We start from the raw sequence: 12898 nt of genomic DNA on the forward strand, positions 1-12898 counted from the left end.
ATGTGCAGGATCCACATCTGCCTTTGCTGCTGCAAGATGCTTCCGGGGTGAAGGACTTGGCACGAGGGAGCCATGCGCTCTGTGATGAGATTGCAGTGAGGTGATGTCAGCCAGTCCCCGCCTGTGCCCCGCCGTGCATGGAGGGAAGGAGAAGTCAAACCTGAGCGTCTGCCCAGCCGTTGCATCCTGAGATGGCCTCGTGCATGCACAGGTCCAGGGTGGGCGTTTTAAAGTTAAGCCTTTCCCTTTCTGCTTTCCCAGAATCAGCTGTGCTCATCAATTTTATTTGCATAATTTCAAGCATCATTAATAGTACATGGCATGAGGAAAAATTACTGAGCTCTTCCTCCATCCATGAGTGAAATTGGGTTTAGTAGAAAATTAGTTGACTTCACTGGCAAATGATGAAAGCTTAAGAGGAGAATGTTTAAATAAGGAGGACTAGGAGAGACAACTCCTGGCTGCCAAGCATGCAGCCAGGCTGGAAATCTGCCTCCTGCCTGGGGCCCAGTGCCCAAAGGAAAGGCTGGGGAGGGTTCCCAGAGAATGACGAAGGTGGAGACTCCATCTGCTTCCTCCGGCACAGTCCACGGTGACCAGCTGAGGCAGGTCTTAGGGTTGGAACCCAGAGATCAGATCTGGATATGGCTGGCACAGACTGGTCTGAGCCAATGCAAACTGGGCCCAGCTACTGGAAACCAGCTTGAGCTGACCAGAACCAGGCTGAACTGGGCAGCTCAAACCAGCTCCAGGGAGGAGGATACTGCCCTTCTCTGAGGGGAGGGGAGAAAAGCACTGGGTTTGGGACACACGTTGAAACAGAGGTGCCCCATGGAGGCCACTGGGTGATGGGCCCAGGGGAGGCGTGGCATGGCGATGGAGTCTTGGCCATTGAGAGTTGTTGAACACAGTGTGGATGAAGTTGCCAAGGGATGGGAAAACAGGCTTGAGGGGCACAGACTTGGGAAATATCAACACAGAAAGTCCTCTTACAGGCAAAGGAGACTGAGGAGTAGCCAAGAGCAAGCAAGATGTGGTCATGGGTGCCCATGAGAAGATGCTTCTAGAAGGATCATGTGACCAGCAACACATTGCTCATTGAGAAACCAAGTAAGAAGGAGACCGAAAAATGTCCAAAGAATTTGGTCCCATGGGGCTGAGTGGGGCAGCTCACTCCTGTAATCCCAGCACTTTGGGAGGTCATGGCGGGAGGATTACTTGATACCAGGAGTTCAAGACGAGCCTTGGCAAGATAGTGAGACCTGGTCTTTACCAAAAACAAAAAAATTAGCCAAGTGCACCAGTGGTCCCAGCTACTCAGGCGACTGAGGCAGGAGGATCACTTGAGCCTGGGAGGTCGAGGCTACAGTCAGCCATGATCGTGCTACTGCACTCCAGCTTGGGTGACAAAGCAAGACTCTGTCTCCAGAAAAGAAGAAGAAGGAGAAGGAGAAGGAATAAAGAAGGAAAGAAGGAAGGAAGGAAAGAGAGAAAGAAAGAGAATTTGGCCACATAGATGTCATTGCTCACCTTGGAAAGAGCATTGTGGTGCAGTCGTGGGGACAAAGGTTCTAAACCCAGTGGGCTGTGGGAGTGTGGAAGGCGGGATGGGGAGGACACAGTGGTCGTGAGTGTGTGCACTTCTCCCAGGAGTTTGGCCAGGAGCCGGAGGAAAAAGAGCACAGGAGTGGGTGTTATAGAATTGCAGGCAGGTGTGTCTGCCTCCTGGGGGTGACCAGTCGAAGGACCACATCCTAGGAGGTGTAGACCACACAAATGTATCCTGTCACAGTCCTGGAGGCTGGAAGTCTGAAATCAAGACTCCCTCTGAAGGTGCTAGGGAATAGTCAGTCCCAGCCTCTCCCCTGTCTTCTGGTAGCTGCAGGCATTCCTGAAAGGGTAGACGGTATTCTCCCTGCGTCCACATCTCTCCCTCCCTCCATGCATGACGCTGTCCACATTTCTTCTTCTTCTTCTTTTTTTTTTTTTTTTTTTTCTGAGACAGAGTCTCATCCTCTCCCCCAGCTGGAGTGCAGTGGCGCAGTCTTGGCTCGCTGCAACCTCCAACTCCCAGATACAAGTGATTCTCCTGCCTCAGCCTCCCAAGTAGCTGGGACTACAGAAGTGCGCCACCACGCTCAGCCAATTTTTGTATTTTTAGTAGAGACAGGGTTTCGCCATGTTGACCAGGCTCGTCTCATACCCCTGACCGCAGGTGATCCACCTGCCTCAGCCTCCCAAAGTGCTGGGATTACAGGCGTGAGCCACGGCACCCGGCCATGTTTCTTCTTTTTATAAGGACACCAGTCAGATTGGATTAGGGCCCACCCTAATGCCCTCATCTTAACTTGATTACCTCTGCAAAGACCCTTGTTCCAAATAAAGTCACATTCACAGGTACGGGGGTTAGGACTTCACCCTCCTTTAGGGGGGCCACAGTTCAGCCCATGATGGAAGGTGTGCTTGTTTATTTTTCAAGATGAGAGAGTGCACTCATGTTTAAATGTGGATGTGAAGGAGCCAGAACAGTAGGGAGGTTGTGGACACAGGAGGGAGACAGTATCGCTGGCAGTGGCTTCAGGGGAGGGTCCCAGGAGGAGGGACCGGGACAGCTCTTCTGCCCTGAGGCGAGAGCAGGAGCAGAGACCAGGGTATGATGTAAATGCAGCGGGACGGGGGGCCCGGGCTGGGGGCCGGGATCGGGCACTCCCCTCTGATGGTTTCTGTTTTATCTTTGATGCGGGAGGGGAGGGCATTTCCCGTGAGCCAGGTGGAGGCAGCGGGAGATGCCAGGAAGTGGACAAGACCGAGAAACAACCCTCGGGCTCCACCAGCGTTTGTAATATGTTACCTCTCAAAACAAAAAGGATTTGAACCAAATATGGCAAAATGTTAAGGCTTGACAAGGCTGGGAAATGGAAGCATTGGAGCATTATATGATTTTCTATAATTTTCTGGATGCTTGAACTATTTTATAACTTATAAGCACACAGATTAGGAAAAGGGGGAAGAACCGCGTCTTGGCACCTAGACTTGTGAACAGCGGCTCTCTTGCATCACCCTCCCTGTTCCAAGAGGAGGCACGAGAGGCCGACGATTATGTTACACTAAAAATCCTGGCCCCTCTCCTGTCTCCTTTTTCCTTCCCCTTCCTTCAGTTTCCAGGAGGCATTTTAACCTCCTGGCTGAGTGGGGAGCGAGGGCAGGAGCCACGCATCCCAGCCACACCTGGCAGCCGGACACCCAACCCAAGTTGGCTGGCGGTCAGACCTTTCCCCAGGAAATTCAGACCTGGGTGGGCAGAAGACCTAGATGGCGGGCAAGGGGACAGAGAGGGAGCAGGCGCCGGCGTGTCGAGTGTGGTAGGATCTCATTCATTGTAGCCAAATGTCGTGGAAGGTTGTGGGCTTCTGCTGCTGGGGCCTGGGGCTGCCCTGGCCCCTGCCCTTCATCCTTCCTCAGGATCCAGGAGTGACCTTCCTCACAAGAGCCTTGTCTCCCCTCATGCTCCATGTGCTGCACTGGTGTCTCAGGGAGTCTGTTTCTTGCAAGTCAAGGCCCCCAGTCAAGTCTGAACATTGACCAAAAAGCAAGACCGATGGAGGCCGTGCCGTGTTGCCTTTCCCAGGTCTGGCCTGGCCTGTGTTGGGGAGGGCTGCAAGGGGAGACTCGTGGAAATGATGTCGCTGGCCCTCATGAGAGATCCATGTACCCCGAGTGGAGTGGGGAGAACTTGGGGAGATAGATAAGAGATGAGGACAGACCAGGCCTTCAGCTCATACCTGTAACCCCAGCACTTTGGGAGGCTGGGATTACAGGCGGATCCCTTGAGTCTAGGAGTTCAAGACCAACCTGAGCAAGTGAAACCTAATCTCTACAAGAAAAAACTCAGAAAGAAATGAGGAGAAGGATTGGCTTCTGGATGCTCCTACAGGAGGCAGGATTCGTCCCTGGGGAGGAGGCATCGGGGCCTCTGTGAATCTCAGGGATCGTGGGTTCTCAAGAAGGGATGGGGGGACCAGTGTTCTTCCTCTGCCAAGGACAGACCAAGAGAGTGTCTTGTCAGATGGTGGCTGGAGAGGAGGAAGGTGGCAGTGGACAAGCTTCAGGAACCATCTGTCAGGGAGACTGGAAGGAGCCACCCACGGGAAGGGTAAAACTCAGGGGTTCCTGCCTCTTGGAAACTGGGGCCAGGGCTGGTCTGGGGCCCTTTTTATTCTGGGTGAAGCTGGCAGAAGCACAGGATGGTACGAGTAACCCCCTAGCACTCCTCCCGACTATGCTGTCAGGTTTGAGTCAGCCTGGTTGTGCTAAGTCCAACGCCAGGTGGGAGGTTTCACTATGATTCAGTGGCCCTTTAAATGCTTTCAAGTCCGGGTTTAGTGCGAGGATTTTGCACACCAACCTTCACTGCAAATATATTCAGCACCCGCAGGCCAGTGGCTTGGGATACCAGTGCACTGACTGACAAGCCAGGCGGGTCCGAATGTCCCTCGAAGTCAGTTTCTTTGCTGTGTCTCCGGCCTCTGCAGGGCTGTCTGTGGTCATTTCTCAGCTGCCTCTGGCTTCGCTTTCTTTTTGGGTCTCAGGTGTGCCTTCCCACAGCAGGTGTCATCTCATCACCCCAGTCCAGCATACATTTATCACTTGAAGGATCAGCAGTTTCACTGTGGGCTGAGTCACTTGTCATAAGTGACTCCATTTTGAGATTATTTAGGATCACAAAACACTATCCTATATCACCACCTGCCCCTCAAGTCAGAGTAGCTTTGGTAAAAGGAATGCATTTTCTTGGGAGCCAGACTGCTTTTTCCTCAGCAGCTCTAGCGTGGAGCCAGGGGCCTTCAACATCCGAATCCAGGATGCAGGGGCTGTGTCTTAGCTTTTGGCCCTCATCTCCCACTGAGACTGCTTGAGTGGGATTGACAGCAGAGTCTTACCCAAGGCCTCTGCACTTGAGGTTGGTTCTCAGCAAAGGTTGATGGAACTGGATAGAATAGCAAGAGCCCCTGGCACACAGGAATCACCTGAGGAACTAAAAATAATCCCCGACGTCCAGGCCCCAACCCAGAACAAATAGAGGAACCCTCGGGGTGGCCTGGGCACCAGGAGCTAAAGCCTGGATGAGATAACCTGGATTCGGGCTCAGTGTTTACAGGCATTTGTTCTAGAAATCGAGGCCTGTCTGTAAGGAAAAGGACTTGGAACAACCGGAGGGCCGAGTTCCCGTTCCTCTTCCTGCAGCCGTGCTGGCAGCCAGGGAGATGAGTGTGCGGTTTCCTCCAGCTCTCCTGGGAGCACGGCCCTATTCTTAGCCCTGAGTTTGCTTACTAGGAAGGAACACTGGGGAAGAAAGTGCCAGCTTTGGATGCCAGCCCCACTTTGGGTCTGCAGTGTTGAGGATACGCTGCTCCCTCAGTTTCCCTTTTGGAGGCTCCCCCCGCCAACCGCAGACCTTGCACCCCACCTGCCCCCGCACCCATGCTTTGTGGTGGCTTCAGCTATAAGGAGAACCTGGACTGTGCCCCCGTCTGCCTTTGGACTCCCTTTTCCTCTGAGCCACGGACCCCAAGGGGCCTGGCAGCTCTCAGCTGTGGCCCTGAACCCTCGAGGGCACGGGATATGTGCTGGGGACGTTCAAGGGCATCTGCCTTTTTGGGAGATGGGAGCTGAGGGCAGGGCCATCCCAATGGCTCCATAAAGCAACTCTGGGCTGCTTCTGTTGGATACAGGGAGGTCAGTCCATCCTGGGCAGGAAGAAAATGCTGCAGGACTGTGTAATTCTTTCCTCGTTAGTGATCCTAACCCCTGCTTCCTAAAACAGCTCATTAGATGCCCAGTTCAACCTCTGAGTTTATTCTTTCTGCCCCCATCTGATCTGTCAGGGACCAGACAGTGACCTGCTCTGGTAATGGGCTATGGTAGGGTCAGGGGCTGCCCATGATGCTTGGGAAACGGGCACTAGTCAGGTTTGGAGGATTTCAGGGCCCTGGGGAGACGGAACGTCCCAGGCTGCCCCGGCTGTGTGTTCTCCTTGAGAGGCACCCAGTGAAGTTGTGGATCCTGCCTGCACTTCAGCCCCTGGAACCAAAGATCTCTAAGCCCTTTGCAAGGATTCTTTTTAATTAGGTCTCTCCCACACAAGAGAAAGAGAGAGAGAATAGTTTGTTCCACAGTTTGAGCACTACCTGGAGAGATTATTTCTAGCCACAGACCAAAGGCACAGAGAGAAATAAAACCAGAGAATTTTTAGCCTAAAAGAGACCGTGGAGATTCGCCTGAGCACGTGTCCCACATGTGGAGGCGGACAACAGAGCGATGTGGTGGCTTGCGGAAGGCTACCCAGCAAACGCCTGCTGGAGCTCCTGGCCAGGGATATTTTTCATTGCCAGAATTCAGCATCTGAATTCCTAGCTGAGGGTTTCTTCTATTAAGTGAAGGTTTATTTTTCTCCTCCCTCATCCCATCTCCCCATCCTCCTCTTTGATCTTTTAGCACAGAGTGCCTGAGCCAGTCCTTCCCTGGATATTTACTAAGCTCCTGTGTTGTTTGTGGCCAGCTGGGAGTCCCAGGCAGGTGGGGATGTGACAGCTGGAGAAGATGGGGCCTCAGCCCCTCTGGGAGGCAGAGTGCTTGGCATGGGAGCCAGGAATGTGAATGGGTTGACTTAAAAATTATTTTTAAATCGTTCATATTTTTAAGATTGGGTCTCACTCTCTTGCCCAGGCTAGAGTGCGATGGTGTGATCACAGCTCACTGCAGCCTTAACATCCTGGGTTCAAACGATTCTTCCACCTCAGCCTCCTGAGTAGCTGGAATGACAGGTGCATGCCACCATGCCTGGCTAATTTTTTGTATTTTTGGTAGAGATGAGGTTTCACCATGTCGTCCGGGCTGGTCTCAAACTGCTGGACTCAAGCGATCCTCCCACCTAGGCCACCTAAAATGCTGGGATTATAGGCGTGAGCCACTGTGCTGGGCTGGCTTTTTAAAAAATTGTAGTAAGGGCCGGGCGCAGTGGCTCAAGCCTGTAATCCCAGCACTTTGGGAGGCCGAGACGGATGGATCATGAGGTCAGGAGATCAAGACCATCCTGGCTAACACGGTGAAACCCCGTCTCTACTAAAAAATACAAAAACAAAAACTAGCCGGGTGAGGTGGTGGGTGCCTGTAGTCCCAGCTACTCGGGAGGCTGAGGCAGGAGAATGGCGTAAACCCAGGAGGTGGAGCTTGCAGTGAGCTGAGATCCAGCCACTGCACTCCAGCCTGGGCAACAGGGCGAGACTCTGTCTCAAAAAAAAAAAAAAAAAAATTGTAGTAAGATGCACATAACATAAAACGTGCTGCTGTAACCACTTCGAAGGGCACAGTTCAGTGACAAAGCACATTCACATTGTGGTGCAACCGTCGCCACCATCCGTCTCTAGATCTCTTCCTGCAAAAATGAAACTCCATACCCGTTAAACAATAATTTCCTATTCCTTCCTCCCCCGAGAGGGTAGCTTTTCCGGGTGGATTAATCTGGGCACAGTGCAGGGGCCACCTCTAACCAGGTGACCTGCAGAAATGCTCCATTTCCCTGGACCACCCTACCCCTACCATCTTGGGATTTAGACTCCTATTCATCTGGCCTGGGGACACTCAGAAGTATATTCTAACCAGCCAGTTTGGCAATTTCACGCAAACTTCCCCGTCCTTCCCAAGCACTGGCTATTGGCAGTGGGCAGACGGTGGGGTATGCAGCAGATGCATTTCATGTTCCTTCTGTCCCCGAGGTCCTCCCTCTACCCACCCTTATCTGTGGGGGCTGCTGAACCGTCCTCTTGACCCAGCCCTGGACTGAGAGTTCAAGAGAAATGAGGACTTGGCCTTGGAGGTGCAGAAAGGTCTGGACAGGAGCGTTTTGCGGATTCAGCAGGATTGGTGGAAATGCACAGCCGCGCCTCCCAGGAACCTTTGGCTGAAGGTTGTCGGGGGATGGCGTTTTCAATTCATGTCACTGCTCCAGCCAATCACTTAGCATAAAATTGCCCATAAAAGTAAACTTAAAATACAAGTGATAAAACTACAGTCTCCCCGCAGCTGACCTTTCTGCGCTCCAGGGGACAAGGCTCAGGTTTCTTGTGACAAGAGCAATGAGGCCGCTGCGGACACCTCCAGGGACGTCCTCCCCTTCAATTGAAAATCCTTGTTTTCCGGGGCTGAGGACATGTGGGCTTCTCCTTAACTCCTCCTGGGAAGGGGATGCTGCTGTCTCGGGGCCGACTGGTCTCCCTCCTCTGCTGTGATGTCCTTTGAGCCACGTGGAGGGCCACTGGGCTCAGGTCCAGACCCGAAGGCCAGTGGCCAAGGCACCTTCGCCCCTGGGCCCCTCACTCACCCACACTCTCTCTCCAGGGAGGCTTTTCTTGGCCAACTGGTAAACATTGAAACCAGTTATTCCTGAGGGTCATCTCATCTACCGCTTTGTTATTGCTTCTTGAATACAGCAGATGTTTAGTGGGTCAGGTCCTGTCCTTGGTCCTGAGTTTTAAAGATGGCCTGACCCTGCCCTCAAAGGAGCCTCCAGGTGGGAAGAGGTGTGTCCCAGGTATGGAGGGAGCATAGTGGGAGGGGTGTCTCAGGTAAGGCTTCCTGGAGGAGGAGGCGATGTTTGAGTTAAGCACATGGAGGTGAGAAGAGTATTCTAGACCCAGGGAACGGTTTCTGTGAAAGCAGGGCACCGTCGCAGGAGAACCTTGGTAGGATCAGAGGGGAGGGTTTGGCCGGGTCCACCTTGAAATTTCTGCGGCCCCTGGCCTCACGTGTGACAGAGACAGGAAGTGTCCGCTCTCATTTATCTTAGTTGCACGCTGGTGACAGCTGCTGTCTTATTGTAGATTCCTTCTCCCCCATCCGTTAATATTCCTCCCTTTTTTTCTGGTTTAGTCAAGACTTTGACTTCACACTGAGCGGGGTGTGCATGGGGGAAGCAACTGCTCAGGAGGTGCCCCTGCTCCTGCCCGGCTCTGGACCTGGGTGCGAAGGTTTAGGGCTGATGCTTCATGGGGTGAGGACTGACTGCCCAAGTGGGTCCTGCATAAGGTGGGGCTCAGTGGGGGTCCACCTTCTGCCCACTCCCTTGCTCCCTCCATGCACACCCAGTGGGCCTGTGCTGGAGAGGCTGCTGCAGACCCTGAGGGGCACAGGGTGTGGTGCAGGGGCTGCAGCTGTTGCTTCCACAGGGGTTAGGTGGGGAAGCATCCTCGAAGTCCTGGCTCAGAGGCAGTGGGAAGCCTCAGAAAGGGTCAGGACCCTGGGGAGATGTGACCAAGTTTCCATTGTAGAAAGATTCTGATCCCAGCTCTGCTCCTTCCTGGCTGTGTATCCTTGGGTAAGTTACTCAGACTCTCTGTTTCCTAATCTGAAAGATGGGAACAGGATGAGAATGGGTCTGATCTGGTAGGGTAGTTGCTAAGATGAAAGGAGTTGATGCATCAGTAAGTTGAAAGCACATAGAATGATGCCTGTGTCCAAAATGTTAGCCTTGAAGATGGCGAGGATGATGGACTCACCTTAGAACCACAGCGTGGCGGTCTCCCAGGAGATGGCTGTGAAGTGCTACAACCCCTCTGTCTTCTCAGTGGCCCTGGTGTCTGGGACTAGGGTCAGGGGTGTGGTCAGTGATGGGGCAACAAAAGGAAGCTCCCAGGACAGAGAGATAACATGTGGCCTGGAAACCAACCAGAGATCTGTAGGGAAGCCAGTCATGTTCCTGGTGCAGGTAGCAGCTCCTAGACCCACCTACGGTTTGTATTTTCAGGATTGTCTTAATTTTACTAGACCCAGATTCCATGTGGGAGGAGCAGCCACCCCCTTCCTGGTTTCTGCAAGGAAGGGGATAGAAGGAGCATCTTTGTGTCCTTTTGTGTGTGGTTCTCAACTGGGTTGGGGAGGTGAGGAAGAGGGGACTTCTGGAGCCCCAGGGCAAAGAAAATGAAGCTTCTTTCTGGGGCATCAGTTTTACTGGAGGAGTTTTGGGAGTGAGAAAGTCCATGCTTCACAGAAAACAACGGGGGTATCTTGCAGAGTGAATGCAGAATTTGTTCGACACTTAAACGTACCACCAAATATTTCATGAAGTCTCCAGGTTGTGGGAGCTGCTGCCTGTGATGGCTCCAGACCCCTGGGGCCTGTGCTCCTTCTCCTTTGCTTTCTGGGTATTTCAACCAAAAAGCTGAAGAGGCAGGCACTGCCTTAGAAGCCCTGGATCAAAGAATCCCGTGTGGCAGGCGGTCTGGGTTGGAAAGAGGGGAAGACAGGAAGGTTGGAGGGATGGGGGAGGAGCCCTTGGCCATTTTTAAGTTTATAGACAAGAAATGAGGAGGAAACGGTTATTAGGTTTTCACATTCCCCTCTCACACTTAGCAGCAAAGGTTCTAACATGGCGGGGAAGCCAGTGTGGGGACAGCTCAAGAGGTTGGTGGGGGTACCAGCTGGAGGTGGGGGGCAAGGCCCAGAGAAAGCGCCTCCCCTCTTGCTGCCCTTCTCTGCAGGGTAAGGCTGACCTCTGAGGGCTTAGTCCCTCTGCTGGCAGCTTCTCCCCACCTCTTTCCATCACAGCGCTTTCGGCAGGTGACCAGAAACATCACTGACACGGCGCCACTTTGGACGGTGTGCTAACGGATGGTGTGCACAGTCCTCTCCCCGCAAAGCCCGAGCTTCTGAGCATGCGCAAAGCCAGCATGCACCTTTCGGGCTGGTGCTTTTCCACCTGGCCTGAATGGTTTCAAGGAGCCCAGACACAGCCCAGGAAACTGATCAATCCTAGCCCCTTGCCGTTAATGAGCAGGTGACCTTGTCAAAGCTCATCACCTCCCCAGCCTGACTCTGCTTATCATGTGGGTCCCTGAAGGGCCTCCCTAGTAGGAGGTATGCTAGGTCTCTTGCAGAGCTGGCACCTGAACCCCGAAGCCTGGGGAGGTGGGCATCCCCGGGAGATGGGGCCCAATGGCCTGGCTGCTTCCCAATGTGGGTTGGGAGCAAAGGACAGTCACATCCAGCTCCATGAGGTGACGCGTCCACCAAGAGCTGTTGAGAGAGGAAGATGAAGACAGGGCATGTGACCTTCTGTGCTTGGGAAACCCCCCTGCCCATCCCTCCACCAATGGGCCCCTCCTCAGGACACCTCCACTGTGCCTCAGCACCCCTAGGCATACACACCTCACATGGCTCGTGCTCCTGGGGCTGGGGCCACATCCCACGTGTCTCTGAGTTCATGATGTGGGCACAGGGCCTGGCACCCCACGTGCACTCAAGAAACATTTGTTAAAGAGAATTATCTTGAGGTGGGGAGCGGGTGTTTGGGGAAGCAGGTGCCTGACCGGGTTCTGCATGCATTCTGAGCTCCTGGGCGTCCTCCTCTGGTGGAGTGGGGAAGGGAATGTGGAAGGGCGGTCTCTGTGGAGGACGGCGCATCCCACCTGACTCGGGCTCAGCATAGACTTAACTGAATGAACAAGTGACCGGATGCCTCATCATTCCCTGCAGGGGAGACACCAAGGCTGTGGAGTTGGAATAAGCAGGGGCTCCTGGAGGGAGGAGCTGGTTTGTACGGATGCTGGCAGGGGGGTTGTGGGCAGAGGAGTTTAAAATGGCAGCTGTGGCTGCCGGGACAGGGGGCTTTGAACCCTTCTCCAGGGAAGCGAACTGAGCAGATGTGGGGATTCTAGAGGAAGCCATGGGCTGTGGTCATGTCCTTCCATGTCCTCCTGTCCATGCTCCTGGAGCCGGGGACCTAGGGGGGCCAGCAGGAGGAGATGACCCAGCAGCTCCAGCCAGATGGCAGAGGGGCACCACCCCTTCTCTGACCAAGCCGCGTCTTCCAGGTCACCAGAGGCAACCTTGTCCCAGATGAAAACCTGTGTGTAAATGACCCGGCAGGTGAGGGCAGGCAGGTCCCGTGCCGTGCCCGGAGTGGGAAACAGGTGACCAGTGGCCTGCAGGAGCTTGTGGCCTCAGCCAGCCCTGGGCGCCAGGAGCTCGGTCAGTCCTGCAAGACTGCACTCTTCTGAGGCAGGAGGTTTGGGGCCCTCATCCAGACACATAACTGAGCTTGAGGACTGCAGCCAGCATCCATGGGATGGGTGAAAGTTAGAGAAAGGTCCCTCTCTGGGTAGCCACAGCCCTGCGGGAGCACATTTGTGGCAATGACAAGAAGTGCCCCTTCTTCCCGGCAGGTAGCCCAGGCTGGGTGCAGGGAGCCCACACTGACCTCAGTCCCACCTGCCCCTCGCTGGATTGCCCTGTGCAGTGAAACACCTACGTTCCCGTACAGGGCCGTCCTGCTCACTTCCTTTCTGAGAGTGTGCTAAGCTCTCTGTACTTTTACAGTTCATCCTGGGCTCTAAGGAACTGGGGCGGCTGGTTGGGCAGGTGGGTTTCTTGGGGCCCAGACTCTGAAGGGCTCTTCTCTCAGTAACTTAGGGGTGCCGCCAGGCCGGGGGAGCTGCCCGCTCACCATGCCCCTGCCCTTCGACCTCATCTACACCGACTACCACGGCCTGCAGCAGATGAAGCAGCACATGGGACTCTCCTTCAAGAAGTACCGGTGAGAGGGCGGCCAGAGGGTGGGCACGTGACCTACATGCCAGGGGAGAAAGCTCCTCCTTCACACCCTGCCCCCAGGTCCCCACTTGGCCAGCTGGGCCCAAGTGGGAGAACATACTGTCCTGCATCCTGCCCTCCGCCCTCCCCTCCCCTTTTCTCCCCTCCTCCCCTCCCCTTCCCCCCTCCCCTCCCCCTCTCCTCCCCCATCTCCCCTCCCCAGCTCCCCTTACCCCTCCCTTCCCCCTCCCCCCTCATCTCCCCCTCCCCTCCCCACCCTCTCCCTTCCCTTCCCCCATTCCACTCTCCCCCC

At 54.4% G+C, this 12898-nt stretch overlaps 1 protein-coding gene across 1 annotated transcript in view; it reads left to right on the forward strand.

The window, feature by feature from the left end:
• Positions 1 to 12898, forward strand: part of MGAT5B (alpha-1,6-mannosylglycoprotein 6-beta-N-acetylglucosaminyltransferase B) — an 87227-nt gene that overhangs the window by 43803 nt on the left and 30526 nt on the right. The window contains exons 9-10 of the mRNA XM_026455922.1: positions 12458 to 12589; positions 12667 to 12692. Of these exons, the coding sequence (XP_026311707.1) occupies positions 12458 to 12589; positions 12667 to 12692 (158 nt within the window). The remainder of the gene's footprint in view (positions 1 to 12457; positions 12590 to 12666; positions 12693 to 12898) is intronic.

This window comes from Piliocolobus tephrosceles, chromosome 16 (genome assembly GCF_002776525.5).
Source record: "Piliocolobus tephrosceles isolate RC106 chromosome 16, ASM277652v3, whole genome shotgun sequence".
NCBI lineage: Eukaryota > Metazoa > Chordata > Mammalia > Primates > Cercopithecidae > Piliocolobus > Piliocolobus tephrosceles.